Here is a 17063-nt window from a genome sequence, read left to right as displayed (position 1 = left end):
AAAGAAGGTTTTTTTTTTACATTATTTCCAGCTAACATTTCTTCATTCAGCAAACATGTACTGTGTACAAACTACATGCCATGCTGTGGTCTCTTGTCTCATAGTCTCATTTTTAATGTTTAATACAGTTCTCCCAGTAATGTCATTTTTATTTCCTAACATATCTACTCAAGTTTATTCTTAAAAATGTTATATGCATGTAATAGAATTCAGCCAGTTTCTTACAAGTAGGAAACTAGAAATAACCTTAATTCTCTAGTCCCAAATTTAAAACATTAAAAAAAAATTTAGCAAGGTTACTTAATTACTAACCCTTAGTCAATTGTATACCCATTCATTATAAGATTTGTGTTTCTTGATAGAAAATAATGATTGCAAACATTCATCACCATTTATTATCTGCCGAGCGCTATTCTAAATACTTGACACATTTTAACTCATTTTATTCCTCACAATAAAACTGTGAGATAGATTTAGTTTATCCATTTATTACAGGTGAGCATACTGAGGCACAGAAGTAGGTTTACAGGGCTACTTAGTGGCAGAAGCAGGCCAGGCAGGCTTTCTCCAGATCTGTGCTGCTTAACCACTATGCATTGCTGAACACATAGCAGTGGTTTCCAATTCTGGGTATGCACTGGAATCACCTGGAGAGCTCTTTAAACTCAGAGCTGCCCATTTTCAACCTAGGCCTGGAGAATTAGAAAGTCTGAGGGTGGGACCCAGGTATCTTAACCACTTATATCAAACCCAGGTTTGATATAACCACTGTGGTAGACAGACTGTCTTTGATTGGCCCTACAAGTTTCATTTTATCCTTTTATTGTAGACAGAAAAGACTTCTTAACTTTTTACCCAGTATAATTTTGAAACATCCATTATCTTGTACCTTTGAAATTGAATTAAATTAGATGGTTTGGATATGTTCAGTTTATTTGAATTTATTTTTTCACTGATGACTCTAAATGGGAATAGCAATGGAAAAAATTAACATTTAGTTATGGAACCACTGTAAATTTAATCATATGCTTTCTATTTGTGTGTTATTGTAGTGACTTTATAATTTTACTAGTATCCAATTACTAGACGGAGTATTAATTAATGTAAGTAGATTTTCTTATGTAGTGTTCTGGGAATCATTTATCCATATTGATGTTACAGCAAATGTAGAAGGAATTCTTCAGATCTGGAATTGACTCTTTATATTATCATCATTGTCCAACCTCTCTTTTTCTGAGTGCCTGTGACCTAACGGATTCTTAAATAGTTTTTTTAATTGGGTAAAATTTACCTAATGTGAAATGCAAAGATCTTAATTGATGAATTTTCTTAAATGTACACCCATATAAATGTCACTTCAAACAAAATGTAGAAATATAGTTATTTCCATTATCCTAGAAGGGTCCCTCATGCCACCTCCCAGCCAATGTCCATAGGCAACCACTGTTTTGATTTCTATTAGGCTGGCTTGATTTTGCCAGTGCTTGAACTTCATATGGTATATGCTATATATTCTTTTATATCTGGCTTTTTTTCCTTCAACAAAATATTTTTGTGATTCATTCACATTGTTGAATCTATCTGTAGTTCATTTTTTTAATCAGTGAGTAATATTCAGTTGTATAAATCTACCAAAATTTGTTTATTCAGTCTGCAGTTGACATTTGGGTTGTTTCCAGCTTGGGGGGACTATTATGAATAAAATTGTGTTGTTTAGTTTCCAAATATTTGGGACTTTTCTAAATGTATTATTGATTTCAAATTTAATTTTGTCATGAACAGAGAAAATAATAAGTTAGATTTCAATCTTTTGAAATGTATTGAGAGTTAAGGCCCAGCATATGGTCAATCTTGATGAATGTTACATGTTCACTAAAAAGAATCTGGATTCTGCAGTTGCAATATCAATGAAGCTGAAGTGGTTGATAGTATTGCTAAAGTCTTTTATAGCTTTATTTATTTTTTGGTCCATCTAGTACTGTCAATTACTGAGAGAGGGATATTAATATCTCCAATTATGATTCTGGATTTATTTCTACATTTAGATCTAAGGTTTTGTGTTTTGCTTCATGTAATTTGAAGCTCTTTTATTAGGTGCATACTCATTTGTAATTGTTATGCCTTCCTAATGACCCCTTTTATCGTTATGAAATGTTTCTCTATCACTGATATTACCTCTTGTCTTGAAATTTACTTCATCTTATGTTATTATAGCCACTCTGTCCTATGCTTACTATTTGCATGGTGTATCTTGTTTTATTTTTTTACTCTTACACTATCTTACACTTTTATATTTAAAGTATAACTCTTGTAGACACATAAAGTTGGGTGTTACTCTTCAAATTCAGTTTGACAATCTCTGCCTTTTAATTGGAATATTTAGTCCATGTAATATAGTAATTGATATTTGGGGGTTTAGGTCTGCCATTTTTCTGTTTGTTTTCTATTTGTCCCAACTCTGTTTTGTTCTTCCCTTTTTGAGGGAAGAGGAGGCCTTCTTTAGGATTAAATATATTTATATTTAGTACTCAATATCTAATATTTAGTATCTAATTTTAATTTCTCTATTGGCTTTGCTTTTTTTTTTTTTTTGTCTTGTTTTGGTAATTACATTATGCATCCTTAATTTATCATAATCTACTTAGAGTTAATAGTGTACCATCACATAAAATGTAAAAACCTTGTAAGTGTAATTCCACTTATATTTGATACCATTCTTTAATAGTGCAAATATTCTGGTAACAAATTCTCATTCTCTCTTTTATGAAAATGATTACTTCATCCTTTTTGAAGGATAGTTTTGCTGGATATAATCGAACTCTGGGTCCTTTTGCCACTTAAAAGATTTCACTGTAATCTGGCTCTGCATTGCTCCTGATGATGTCCATCATTTGTATTGTTTCATTTTGTCTTTTTTTTTTTTTCTCTCTGACTGCTTTCAGGATTTTATCTTAATCTTTGTTTCTCAGCAGTTTGATTCTAATATACCTCGATGTGGGTTTCTTTGCATTTATCCTGCTAGTGATTCATTGACCTTCTTGGATCTGTAAGTTGTTATATTTCTCCAAATGGCCTGATTGTCAGCCCTGATTTCTTCAAATACTCATATTGTTTTCTTTCCCAGTTTTTTATTTTTCATCTGGCACTCCAGTTATGTATATGTTAGATTGCTTGTTGAGCTATAGGTCGCTGAGGTACTTTTTCAATCTTCTTCAATCACTTTTCTCCTTGTTGCTTAGTTTGGATCATTTCTTTTTTTCTTTTATTTCCGGCCATAAAACAAGTCTTAATACATTTTAAAAGACTAAGATCACAGAAAATGTTCTCTGACCACAGTAACAGAAGGAAATTTAGAAAATTCACAAATGTGTAGAAATTAAACAACACTCTCCTAAATAATGTGTAAAAAGAAAAATCACAGGGAAATTAGAGAGTACTTTGAGATAGAAATAGATGTCTTCTTTTTCTAGTATCCACTGGTGACTTTCCTTGTGTCAGTACAGTTGAGTGTCTGGGGGGGTCACCTGCGCAGTGGCTGTGGCTACTGCTGTGGTGTGAAGCTGCTTCTGCAGCAGCCATGGATGTGGTGGTGGCTGTGGTGGGCCATCCACATGGAAGTGGCATTTTGTCTGTGCTCCTTGCCTGGTTTCAGCGGGGGATGGGGGGGTGGCCCTCAGCGCCTGCCTCAGGACACTGGGCATGCTGTATTGCTTGCCTGGTTGTGGGCACAGGGGGCAGCTAGATCATTTCTATTGATCTGTCTTCGGGTTTACAGACCCTTTCTTTTGCCATCTCTGATCTGCTGTTAAATCTATCCAATGAATATGTCATTTTAGATATTGTATTTTATATCTGGAACATCTTTAGGTGGCTTCTACTGACTGCTTTTTCTCTTGACCATGATTGACATTTTCCTGTCTTATTGCTTGAGTAGTAACTTTTCATTGTATATTGGGCATCGTGAGTCATATGTTTAAAACTGGATTCCATTACCTTCTTCTGAAAAGTATTGATTTTTGTTCTACCAGGCATTTAAATTATTAAAAGATCACCTTAAGTTTGTGGAGACTTTGTTTTACGCACTGTTAGGGAGACACTATTTCCATTTTGCCCTTAGTCCTAGGGCAACTTCTTTAGTTCTGGTACATTTTTTTTTTTTTTTTTTTTTTTTTTTTTAACTAAAAGTGCAAGGTATTTACTCCAAACTCTTTTCCATGTAATGGTCAGCAGCTGAAATCTCTGGTCAGCTAATTTAGCCTTCTAGTTGTTTTTCTCTGGGCTCCCATACACGGATTTTCTGGGATTTTCTCTCTTGATTTGCGTTTGTTCTGAAAGTTAGAAGCTCTGTGTTTTGAAGAGTGCAGCTTTCTGATTGAGTTCTCTGCATGCCCCACCCCCAACCCCCGCCTTAATGCTGGAGAGTGCTCTCTGGGTAAGGTAAAAGCTCTATAAATGTGGGTCTCTTTTTTTCTAAGGATTGAATCCATTCCAACTTCTGCCTGCTTTTGGTTGCTCTTTAGTGCCTATTTTAAATAGTTGGCTTTTATATTTTGTTCAGAGTTTATCATAGTTATATGCAGGAGGGTTAGTTCTATACAAGTTGCTTTGTCATTACCAGACCCAGAATGCCAGCTCTTTGTTTTTTATAAAATTTACTTCAGATGGTTAATATATTTCTGAGAATGACCTCATTCGTTCTATTTTATCTCTATTCTTAGATATGAAGAGAAGGCTACTAAAGACTTGGAACGATACAATAGTCAATTGAAGAGAGCCATTGAACAGGAGTCACAAATATCATTAAAAGATGGCAGAAAAAAGATAAAACCCAGCAGTGCATGGAATTTGGCACAGAAGCACAAGTTGAAAACCTCATTATCTAATCAGCCAAAACTTGATGAGCTCTTTCAGTCCCAAACTGGAAAAAAAAGGAGCCAAAATATTAAAATAGTACAGATCCCTTTTTCTATGAAAAACTTAAAAATAAATTTTGAGAAACAAAAAAAATTTGACTTAGAGGAGAAGGATGAACTTTGCTTGATCCATAATCTCAGGTTTCCTGATGCATGGCTAATTACTTCCAAAACAGAGGTAATGTTATTAAATCCATATAGAGTAGAAGAAGCCCTGCTATTTAAAAAACTTCTTGAGAATCATAAACTTCCTGCAGAGTCGCTGGAACAGCCAATTATATTAACAGAGAGGTATGGTGAAATAGAATTTTTTAACTCTAAAAATATATATTAATTTATACAGATTTAAAAATTGAAGGTGGTGAAAAGTTGGAAGTATTTCCAAGTAGGGACAAGTGTTACTGTTTAATGAAATCTTCTTAAATTTTGATTTCTAACCTTTAAAGGAATTAATTGCTTATAAATAATTGTAGAATATTCTAGATAGTTCACTTCTACATTTAATAAATATCAAGCTCATTTCTCCTGTACATTAGTGACTTCCCTATTATAATTTTGAAGTTAGATTGCCATGACACTCTTCCATCATGTACTGTTTAACATTTTCAAACATATACCAAAATAGAATTATATGTACAATGAATGCCTTTATCAATAGTTATCAAGATTCTGCCACATTTCTTTTATCTGTTCTTTTATGTGTACACACACACACACACACACATATTTTTCCTTTGCTAAAGTATTTTTGAACAATTCCCATTCCTACATCTTTGAGTGTATCTCTCTCAAAAATGGCTATTTTCTTGCCTAATCACAATGCCTTTTTTACACTTTACACAATAATAATTCCTGGAATTATTCCTTATTTTCTCAAAATGTCTATTTTTTATAGTTTTTAAATTTTATATTAAATTTTTGTCTATACAAGATCCACACATTACCTTTGGTTATGTCTCTTATATGCCTTAATATCATAGCATTAACTTATCATAAATACTGAGTCACTTTTTCAGGGGAATGTTCCATTGTTTTGATTTGTCTCTCTGCTTCTTGTAGTAGTGTTTAACTTGTTTTTCTCTCCCTCATGTTTAATTAGAAGTTCACTCAGGAAGATTGAATAGATTTAGATTTTATTTTTTGGTAAGACTGCTTAATAGGTAGGGCTATGTGCTTCATACATCAAAAGGCACTTATTACTGGATTCAGCTGATGACAGCCTGATCTTCCACCTTAAAGTTCCCTATAAACCTTTCCATCTAATGGTTTTATCCATTGGTGATATTTGCCTGAACTAATTTTATTATTGGTTGTAAAATAGTGTATTTTCTTTTCATATCCTGTACGAGTAAATTGCTTTCTGTAAAAATGAATAACTAATGACTAACCTATTAACATTTCCCTTTTTTTTAATTTAATGTTTCTCTTTAAATATGACACAAGTAGAAGAGAATCATATGACAAAGAAGATAAAAATCTGAAATTTAAAAAGATAAGAATTTGTTCACTAGGACACATCAATAATAACTCTGTTTCAGAACTTCCAAGAAAATGTATTAAAACCCTTGTTAAAAACACTGCCATCAGAAGAGGAAAAAACAGGGCCAGAACACAGAGAAACATCTGTTACCTCTTTTTAAATAAGACAGCAGTAACCACATTAACTAAAATCCGGTATATTTCATAGCATTCTCTTAAGATTGGCTTAGAATCTGTCAAAGGAAGAGTTAGGAAACTGCTTTAGACTGTATTAAAACAGATAGTTCAAAAACCTGATATTACTTTTCCCTTTCTTCCCTCAAAAAGAGCTGGGAGACATCTGAATTTTTAAACTTGATTGCTTTTCCAAATGGTATTTTAAACTTTCATTTAGATTTCAAAAGTCTTTTTGTGCTTGTACAAATTATAGGTTTTTAAAAATATTTTTCCATGTCATGTTCTGTTATTCAAAAACAAAGACATTAAAAACTATTATTTTGGTCCCATTCTATCCTCAAAATAATTTTTTTTTTGATCGAGCATGGACAACAACAAAGTTCAATTTTTAACAACGTTTAAAATTGTTTTCTCTCCTTCTGAAATGCATCATTCCCATCACAGTTAATGACTCATAGACTAATAACACCACAATGCTGACAAAATAATTATGAGCTGGGCGCAGTTTTCTCACCAGAGTTCCAATTCCTACTTCTGAAGGGAGGTAATTTAGATATCTACAAAATGCAAAGTAAGTGCTCAATAGTAATAACAATGGCTAATGTTTATTGAGCACTTACTATATGATAGGAACTTTGGTAAGTCCTTTCATGATCTTTGCAGCAACCTTGTAAAGGTAGACACTGTCATCCACAGTTTATAGATGAGGTGACTGAAACACAGAATGGTGAAGTAATTTATCTATGCTCATACAGCCTAGATAAGTGGTAGATCCAAGATTTCAATATAGACACTTTAACTGTGGAGACTGCATCATTAATTGCTATATCATATCATTATCATCATTACCATTACCACCACCACTGGCTCTCAGATTGATTTTTGGAATGTTGCTTAGACTAGACAAAGCATATCTGATATTCAGCCAAAGCTCTCCTCTCTATGATATCTGCTTTCACAGCCAGTGGGGTCTTCACCGATTCAGAGCTCATAAGCAAAGATGTTATCTATTAATTTACTTTTTCAAAGGGTACAGGATTGTAATGAAATAGTGCATCATCCTGCAGTGGAACATAGAACAGAGCCTTGCATACCTAAGAAAGTATCTGCCACATAGTAGGTACTCAAATATTTGTTGAATGAATAGGAAAATGACCCATTCCCATGTCAACCCCAGTAGGCATATTCTTGCAATGACTGTTATGTTATGAGGCAAACTGACCAAGCCTAAAACCAACGTGAGAAGTTGATTTGTACCCTAGATCTTTGGTTTCCTCAAAATTTTGTTTAGGGCCTGCATCACCCTGAATTATTTCTTACACCACCTTTGGCAAACATGTCATTCCTGCAGTAGACTGAAGGAAGCTCTCCCAAACTTTAAATTGATAAATTTATGAGTTCCTGTGGAAAAAATATGTATGTTTTTGTTACTGAAGAAACCTTGACAGGCAGTTGCAAATTTGGCAAGATGGACAATTTGAATAACTTGACAGCATATCATTGTGTCTGTTTTAAAGGTATAAAATGGCATTATGTATAAATAAAGTTTTCATTTGTATTATATTTAGAGAGCCATTTTTTAATTTCACATTGAGTTTGTAACATTCTAGAGTATAGAAATTGTTTTTTAGGGCCGGCCCGGTGGCGCACTGCTGTAGTGCGCTGCTTGGGAAGCGCGGTGGCGCTCCCGCCGAGGGTTCGGATCCCACATACAGACCAGCCGCTCACTGGCTGAGCGAGGGGCGGGAGCAACACCGAGGGTTGCGATCCCGTGGCCGGTCCCGGTCCGGTACGGGCGCGACACTGAGGGTTGCGATCCGTTACCGGTCACAAAAAAAGACAAAAAAAAAAGGGAAAAAAAAAAAAAGAAATTGTTTTTTATGCTTATTCTTTCTCTTTTCTGTACACTGCATAAAATATTAATAGAAACATAAAAATGTAGTTTCTCACAGGGCTACTTACACCTTTGTATTTTGGTTAATGATAATAACCATTTTTAAAGGGCCTTTGAATGAACTTCCAAAAATCCTCTTAATTTGTGTATTTTTAATGTGTTAAAGGACTGTAATTTCTTTTTCAGTCTTTTTAATGGATCTCATTATTTAGAGGTGTTATATAAGATGACAGCAGATGACCAAAGATACGGTGGATCAATTTACCTGTCTGATCCTCGTCTGACAGCGAATGGTTTCAAGATAAAATTGATGCCAGGTATGAATGTGGTTTAATATTTCCTGACTTGGAAAAATAAGTCTTTTTCTAAGAGTTACATTTGGGTTTCATAATTTACAGATGTCATGGCATTATTTTGTCTCACTAAAAGTAAACTGTTAGCTGTCTAAGAACAGACTTAATTCAAAAAGATCACTTCTGCCTGAAATAAGCAAATTTGGTATCTCTTTCACTCCAGTGCCTTGCATTTGCATTTTTATAACTAATCAAGTAGTTGCTTTGAAATTTTTGCCATCCTTTGACACATATTCAAACTACCTACTTTGTTTACCTAAATTTTTAAAATCTTCCTTCAGATGATAAAGCAGAAATAAATATGTAGGAATACAGAATGGCCTAACAAAAAATGGACATGTCCTTTTCTTTTTTAAAAGCATTTACTTGGGGCCCACCCGGTGGCGCACTGCAGAGTGCGCCGCTTGGGAGTGTGGCGGCGCTCCCGCCGAGGGTTTGGATCCCATGTGGAGACCGGTTCCCGCTCACTGGCTGAGCGCGGTGCGGGCACAACACCGAGGGTTGCGATCCCATTGCCGGTCCCCGGTACGGGCGCGACACCGAGGGTTGCGATCCCGTTACCGGTCAGTAAAAAAGACAAAAAAGGGGGGAAAAAAAAAGCATTTACTTGTTAGCTAGGTAGACATCTAACGTCAGCAGTCTTACTGTTTGGAGAGTGGATGATTTGATTCTATGGCTTTGCTAAAAGACTGATAAACCTCTTTGTTTAGTATGGAATTTCACTGGGTGGATAGGAGAAAAGAAGATCCATGGGGCTAGGAGACTTCAGTTTTTCCTGGCTACCCCTTCTCTGTTCTTTTATAGTTTTATACCAAATTGCTTCTTCCCTAGCTTTCTAGGCTGGCCTTGTCCTACTACTTTCCTTCATTTGCTATCAAGGGGCACAATGGCCGTGAAAAATGACCACTTTGACCACTTCCTGCCCCTAAATTTGTCATGCCCAAAGTGTAAAGTTTAACCAAAACAGTGTTGAAGAGTTTTTGTTTTTGTTTTTAATGTTTTACTGAGACATGAAAAGAAAAGAATGAAAAACGATGTACAAATGCATGGGGCTGGGTATATGTAGAAAATGCTTTGGTGTTACAAACTTAAACAGTTTTACGTGATTTTTGCAGTTTTAAGGATGCTTACCCTTAACTTCTTACTTCCCACATTAATTCTATATATTTAGACTTGGGGTGGAGAGAATTAGTCAAATACTAACTCTGCCATTTAAAAAGAATTGTGTGGGGTAAAGTCAGTTGATCTCACTGTTTCCTTATTAATAACAGTGAGTATTTATTAAATAAATGTTATATTAATCTTCCTAATAGGCTAATGAAGTAGGTTCTATTACTGTGCCCATTTTACAGATGGAAAAATCAAGGCACAGAGAAGTGAAGTTTGACACAGTTAGTGGTAGAACCAGAATTTGAACCCAATCTACCTTTAGAGCCCAGCTCTTGACTAATTTGTTGTATTGCTTTTCTATTAAAATCAGGATATCTATTTCACAAAGTAGTTGTGAACACTAAATGAGGTAACATATAAATCAGTAAGCATACTGATTATTGATATGCTTATTACCATAGTACTTGGTAATGGTAGGTGTTCAAATTCTCTTTTCTTCCCATCCTCCAGCCTCCCTTTCATACCTGAACTGACTTGCAGTCATTTCTTTTAGTTCTCCTAGAATTCTTTCTTCCTTGGGGCCCTGGGCATCTTTTTAATGTATTTCAAGTGTGAAACAAGGGGTGTGTGTGCATTGGTGGCAGATGCCATTTTTTCTTCCATGAAATATGTTATGACAGCAGTTTTTTTCTTACAGTTAGGATTACGGTCCTGTTTCAAGAGCATGTTTATTTTTGAGCTACCCAATGAGTTTCTGTCTGACAGATGCTTTCAGCTCTTAGCATGTAGTGTTTTTTTTAAATCTTGTTGAATGCCAGGTACTTTGCATGCACCAAAGATGCAAAAATGATTAAAATAATCTTCTGCAAACTGACTTGGTATAACTGGAGTTAACTTAGATTATCATCAGCATTATTTCTCTTGTCAATAACAGATCAAGTTAAAGACATTCATGTTTTCTTCTTTTTTCCCCATTTTTTAAATTGTATATGTATTTGGGGGGGGGGGGGTTGTTGTTTGTGGCTAGCCAGTACAGAAAATTGTGTTGTGTTTTCTTAAGGACAATCTATCTCTCTTAGTGAGAGTATTGTTGTATTGTACTAACTTTAAATAACAGTTTTCCAGTTGTCACAAAACATATTTGGATAAGGATAAAGGTATTTGAAAGAGAGTAAGAATACATTTGGGTTTGAGGAAAAAGATTCTGAATGTGACCCTAAGAACTTTGCTTGTTAATGGGAATAGCTTTCTGTTCTGCATCAATAAGAATTGCATATTTTAGGAAGTGAAAACTTGTCAAACCACTTATTCAGTTGATGTATTTTCCCTGAAAATTGGGAAGCATTTCACAGAATTTTATGGAAACCTCTTGAAAGTTTATTGTTACATAGTTTCAAATGTCTCTCAGTTTTCAATATCTGAATTTTACAAACACAGAAATTAAAATATTGCTCAATTTCCTCATTTGCTGCCAAATGCTTTTTACCCATATTCACAAGTAGTTCTATGAAATGTGTGTAATTTTACAGCACAAGTGTACTTTGTATTAGACTCTTCAATCTAATCATACTATTAAAGGTTTAGGAATAGCAATAATGAAAATTCTCTTAGACTGGTATTTTTGGAAATTTTCATATTTACATAAATATGTAAAAGACGTGAACTAGAATATTCTGCTACTTCATCCTTGCTTATCTGTACACTGTTTTCAGCCCCATTTGTTTCCCTTGTTGCTCAAACTCATTTTGTTTCCCTTTGTTGAACTCTGTATCTTATCTCTTAATGCTTGATAATATATAATTCTTTTCCAATTTAATCCATTAATAGGTACTACTTATCCAAAATTGGGCCATCTCTTTTTCCTTATTTCAAGTAGCATGGTGTGGATTTAATATTAAGCACACTGTTACAAGGACTGGCCAGTTAGAGCATGGTACTTGACCAAGGTCAAGGGTTCAGATCACCTTACCAGCCAGCCACCAAAAACCAGACAAATAAAAAAGAACACTGTTACACAGATACAGCCAAAGAAGACATATCTGCTATTTTCCAAAATAATGTATTCTAAAGCCAAATTTGATACTTTGGAATATATGCTGTTATGGATTATCTACCCAGTTATACATTTAATCATGTAACTAGTTTTTAGTTTTATTTTAATTGCTAAATCATTTAAAGTAGGTTAAGTAATAGATAACATGTCAGTTTTAAACACTGTCCTAGTAAAATATCTTGAACAAGCATTAGTATTTCATTCCCTTAAATTAATAATATATTAATAAGTTACTATGTGACTATTTTTATCATCTTTATAATTTATTTTTATTATTTATAAAATAATTACAGAAATAAGTTAGGCCTTTAAATTAGATATTAAAACAGTAGGATAGAATTTGAAAAGCAGCTGTTGTTAAAACACTTAAATCAGTTTTATTTTAATAAATATCATGGGACTCCATTTTCTCTCCAAAGAAATGTTCTAAACAAGTGTAAGGAATAGAACAGCAATAACTGAGATTAAATTAAATTATATAAAGCACATGTGGTGTCAGTGAGCACTTATGATTTAATGTGAAATCCTGTGGGAAGTTACTATTTGTTCTTCAGTAAGGAACAAAACTTTGTCCTGACTATATTAAATTCTAATGAAGGTTCACTAAGTGTTTTAACAATCATTTTGTTTTTAATGGATGTGTTCTGGAATATAATTTAAGCTAACTATATGTTTTTTTTTCATTTTTTCTTTCAGGAGTTTCCATTACTGAAAGCTACTTGGAAATAGAAGGAATGGCCAATTGTCTCCCATTTTATGGAGTAACAGATTTAAAAGAAATTCTTAGTGCTATATTAAACAAAAATGCAAAGGAAATTTATGAATGTAGACCTCGCAAAGTGATAAGTTTTTTAGAGGTATGCATTATTAGATTATGTAGCTTGGCTAAGTGTTAAGATAATTAAAGGTTTAAAAGTAGTAAAACAGCTTCTATAAGGTGTATTATTTGTTTGCAAGAAGGAAAAATGTACTATTAAAAAAAACTCCATTAAAAGTTTCACATCATAGACTCTATCATGGATCCTTACCATAATATTATTTCTTGGGTGCATATTGAGGAAGAGCCTTATGGAAGAGAAATTTTGTAGTGAAGTTCTTCTTCTTTTTCTTTTTTTTTTAATTTCCAGAAATAATTCCCTTGGAAGGGATTCAGAATTATTCCACCTTATACTTGTCTAAAATGAATTGTAATATTATTCTAAGTCCTGATCTGTTTAAGAGCAAAAGAGGGGAGGGAAAGTGAAAGATCAAAATTATTGAATAAATGGAAATTTTAGTTTTCTAACAGTGCCCACCACAAATGAGAAATGTAACAGTGGGCTTAAGAAAATTCAAAAATAAGTAGTAAAATTAAATGAGCCTTTTTTTGTGTGTGTGCCCATTGCATTCTGAAGGGCAGACTTCCTTACCAGGAAAGTCTACTTGTTACCCTTTCTGAAGAATGTACTCAGTAGAACCCGAATCCTTTAGTAACTTTGTCATATGGAAATTCCTAGCCTTTTGTGGGAGCAATTCAACACTGATAGTTTCTAGAAATTTCAACAGAATCTTTTCTTTTGAAAGAGTTAATATGAACTTAAATAAAGGTTGAGGCAGTTGTGGGTAGTGTTTTATGTACTGAAGAACCATATGAGAAGAAGTAAGATTTCAGAAATAAAGGAGAAAAAAGTGGTTGGGACTGGGTTTAAATATTTTTTTGCTAATACTATACCTCTCATTGCATTAAGGTAATAGTGGATGTAATTGTTAGGGAAAATGGTCTAGAAAAAAAAAGGAGAGAACTTATATCAGAACCATTTAAAGTCAAGCTGAATAAGATGAATCAGAGATAAAGATAGAGGAGTGAAAGGAGAACCAAGAGAGGGGTGGATATAAAATTCAAGGAAAGAAAGAAATTAAAAAGTAAATAAGTAGTATCGCATTCTGTATAGGGCAATAGTTGCTAGAAGACCATCAAGTATGACTGCTAGATGGCAGTGGTAACCATGAAGAGAGCCATAATGACAAAGTAGTAGAGACGGAAGACATTAGCACAAGAAACTTGTTAGATCTTAGAGAGAGATAAAGATAAATTAGATTCTAGTAGGAATCTAAAAGGAATGTAGGTTGCTAGAGTTAGTATCTTTAATGTCTCACTATTCTACCCTTAACTAGGGAAAGATAACAGAAGGGTGCCAGTGGGTCAGGAGTATAAAGAGGGATTGAAGAGATTAAAGGTCAAAGTGAAGAAAAAGAACAGGTTTAGTTGGAATAGAAGAGTAGGATGGTTGGAAACAAAACAGGTGTGTGGATAGAGAATGATGTTAGGATTCAGGATCTTTGAAGTACAACAGTTTTTAAAAAATAAATCTTAAAAGACTATAGCTTTGCTAACACTGTCTTACTCCCAGGTCCCCAGTCTTCCTCATCTCAGAAAATAGCATTACCATTCCAGGAATGTGTACACTACCCTTGATTCTGTACCCCTCATAACCAGTCCATCATCAAGTCTTCTCAACTGTACTTCAAATTCATATCAGGAATCTTTATACCTCCCTCCATTTCAACTACTATCGTCTTCATCAAAGCCTCTCACCAGGACTGCAGTGATTGCCTGAAAAACTCCTTGCTTCTCTTCTTGACCTTCCTCAAACTATATTTCACCCAGCAGCTAGACTGTTGTTTTAAACTGTGAAACCAATGTCAGGCTTTTGCTTAAAAGCCCTCTGGTTACTTCCCTGTGCATTCAGATTAAAACCCCAGTTGCTCACCCTGTCCAACTCCCTTCTCTTGTTCCCCTTTTCCCTTTAACAACTATGCTGCACCTACACTGCACATTTGCTTTTTCCTGTTGTCTCTGCCTGAAATGCTTTTCTTTCCCCATGATTTTTCCATATGTAAATTGAAGCTTAAATGCTATCTCCTCAAGCTTTTCCCAACCATGCAATTGCCATAGTATTTTTTTTTCAATTTAATTTTGTGTATAATTTATTCACTAAAATTTCCTTTTCTGTTTGTCTGCACTAGAATGTATGAGGGGACTTCAAAAAGTTTGTGGAAAATGGAATTAAAAGATAAAAATAAAAAATATAAACTTTATTTCTCACCATAAGCTCCATCAAATTCAAGACACTTGTAAGTGATGATACCAGCCATTTAGTCCATCCTTAAAGAACTGAGGGTCCTGGAAATTTAAGCATGTCAATATAGTCTTTTTTATATTATTAACTGAAGAAAAATGGATGCCCTTTAAAGATTTTTAAGATTAGGAAACTAAAAGAAATCAGAGGAGCCAAAGCAGGATTGTAAGGTGGGTGCCTAATGATTTCCCATCGAAACTCTAACAGAATTGCCCTTGTTTGATGAGAGGAATGAGCAGGAGCATTGTTATGGTGGAGAAGGACTCTCTGGTAAAGCTTTCCCAGGCATTTTTCTCAAGCTTTGGCTAACTTTCTTAAAATACTCTCATAATAAGCAGTTATCATTCTTTGTCCCTCCAGAAAGTCTACAAGCAAAATGTCTTAAGCATTCCCAAAAAAACTGTTGCCATGACCTTGCTCCTGACCAGTCTCCTTTTGCTTTGATTGGGCCACTTCTACCTCTTGGTAGCCATTGCTTTGATTGTGCTTTGTCTTCGGGATCACATTGGTAGAGCCATGTTATCATCTCATTACAGTTGTTCAAAGAAATGTTTCAGGATCTTGATCCTACTTTAAAATTTTCACTCAAAGCTTTGGTCTTGTTTGCAGCTGATCTGGGCACAACAGTTGGTACCCATTGAGTGGAAAGTTTGCTCAGCTGTAATTTTTCAGTCAGAATTGTGTAAGCTGAACCAATTCAGGTCTCTATAGTGTTGGCTGTGTTTCTGCCAATTAGGGCACAAGAAGATTAATTTTTTCCTCACAGATTGATGTGGATGGTCTTCTGCAGGATTCACCTTCAGTATCATCCCTTCTTAAAATGAGTTGTCCATTTGTAAACTGCTGGTTTCTTTGGACCATTGTCTCCATAAACTTTTCATAAAGCATCAGTGATTTCACCATTCTTTCACCCAAGCTTCACCATAAATTTGATGTTTGTTCTTGCTTTAATTTTAGCTGAATTCATGTTGCTCTGATAGGGGCTGTTTTCAAACTGACGTCTTATCCTTCTTAGTGCCTCAAACTAGATCCTGTCCAGACATGTTATAGCAAGTTAGTACAAGTTTATTTTGGTGCAGAAAAATTTTGCAATCCATGCATAGTTTTTTCATAATAACACATTTTCCATGAACTTTTTGAAGACCTCTCATAATTTTACAATAGCAGGTATCTTGTTTTCTAATTTGCCAGTATATGTCTACTAAGCTACATCATACTTGGTGCTTAATAAATATTTGTTTAATGAATTAAGGGGAGTACAATCAATTTTCTGTCTTCCTTCTTGCCAGGATAACATGTTTTCTGCTTCACGGTGTATCAAAGTAAAATGTGTGACATTCTCTTCACAGGGAGAAGCAGTGCGTCTATCTAGACAATTACCCATGTACTTATCAAAAGAGGACATCCAAGACATCATCTACAGAATGAAGCACCAGTTTGGAAATGAAATTAAAGGGTGTGTTCATGGTCGCCCATTTTTTCATCATTTAACCCATCTTCCAGAAACTACATGATTAAATATGTTTAAGAAAATTAGTCACTGTTGAAATTTATTTGGTCATAAAACCAAGAGTCAGGTTTTAAACCATCTTTGTATTATAATGTGTCAAATGGTATTTTATAAAAAGAGGATTCACTGGCATGTTTGTATATTGAGAAAAGTTTCAAACATTGTAGAAAAATAAACTAATACAGACTATTAATTGCTTTTATTTCAAGAACCAGCCTTCATAATAATTACTACTTGTAGACTCCAAACTGGAAAATAGGTAGTATTCTAGGGTGGTTGATTTACTAGGTCAGCCCTGTACAGGGAGAAATGACACATCACACAGACTCAGCTGGCATATCTGACAGAAGTCGTCAGTCTTATTTGAAGTAGGATGGACAGTGGGAGTAAGTGAGAAAATGAAGTTCAGAGGGAGAAGAACATCAAAAATCCTGCCATTGACCTCCATGTTGCAG

The 17063-nt window shown here is 34.4% G+C and overlaps 1 protein-coding gene across 5 annotated transcripts in view; it reads left to right on the top strand.

Annotated features, from left to right (window-relative positions):
• PMS1 (PMS1 postmeiotic segregation increased 1 (S. cerevisiae)) overlaps positions 1–16801 on the top strand; it is a 100927-nt gene extending 84126 nt beyond the window's left edge. For 4 of the 5 annotated variants that reach the window (XM_008593378.1, XM_008593370.1, XM_008593365.1 and 1 more), the window contains 4 exons: positions 4719–5204; positions 8650–8780; positions 12676–12836; positions 16448–16801. In XM_008593378.1, the coding sequence (XP_008591600.1) occupies positions 4719–5204; positions 8650–8780; positions 12676–12836; positions 16448–16612 (943 nt within the window). In that variant the 3' untranslated portion in view covers positions 16613–16801. The remainder of the gene's footprint in view (positions 1–4718; positions 5205–8649; positions 8781–12675; positions 12837–16447) is intronic. The other variant, XM_008593385.1, reaches the window with a different exon arrangement.
• Positions 16802–17063: the final 262 nt, after the last annotated feature.

Source organism: Galeopterus variegatus, unplaced genomic scaffold, assembly GCF_000696425.1.
Source record: "Galeopterus variegatus unplaced genomic scaffold, G_variegatus-3.0.2 Scaffold158, whole genome shotgun sequence".
Lineage (NCBI taxonomy): Eukaryota > Metazoa > Chordata > Mammalia > Dermoptera > Cynocephalidae > Galeopterus > Galeopterus variegatus.
Note: the sequence above shows the minus strand (reverse complement) of the source record. Positions and strands in the feature narration are given on the sequence as shown.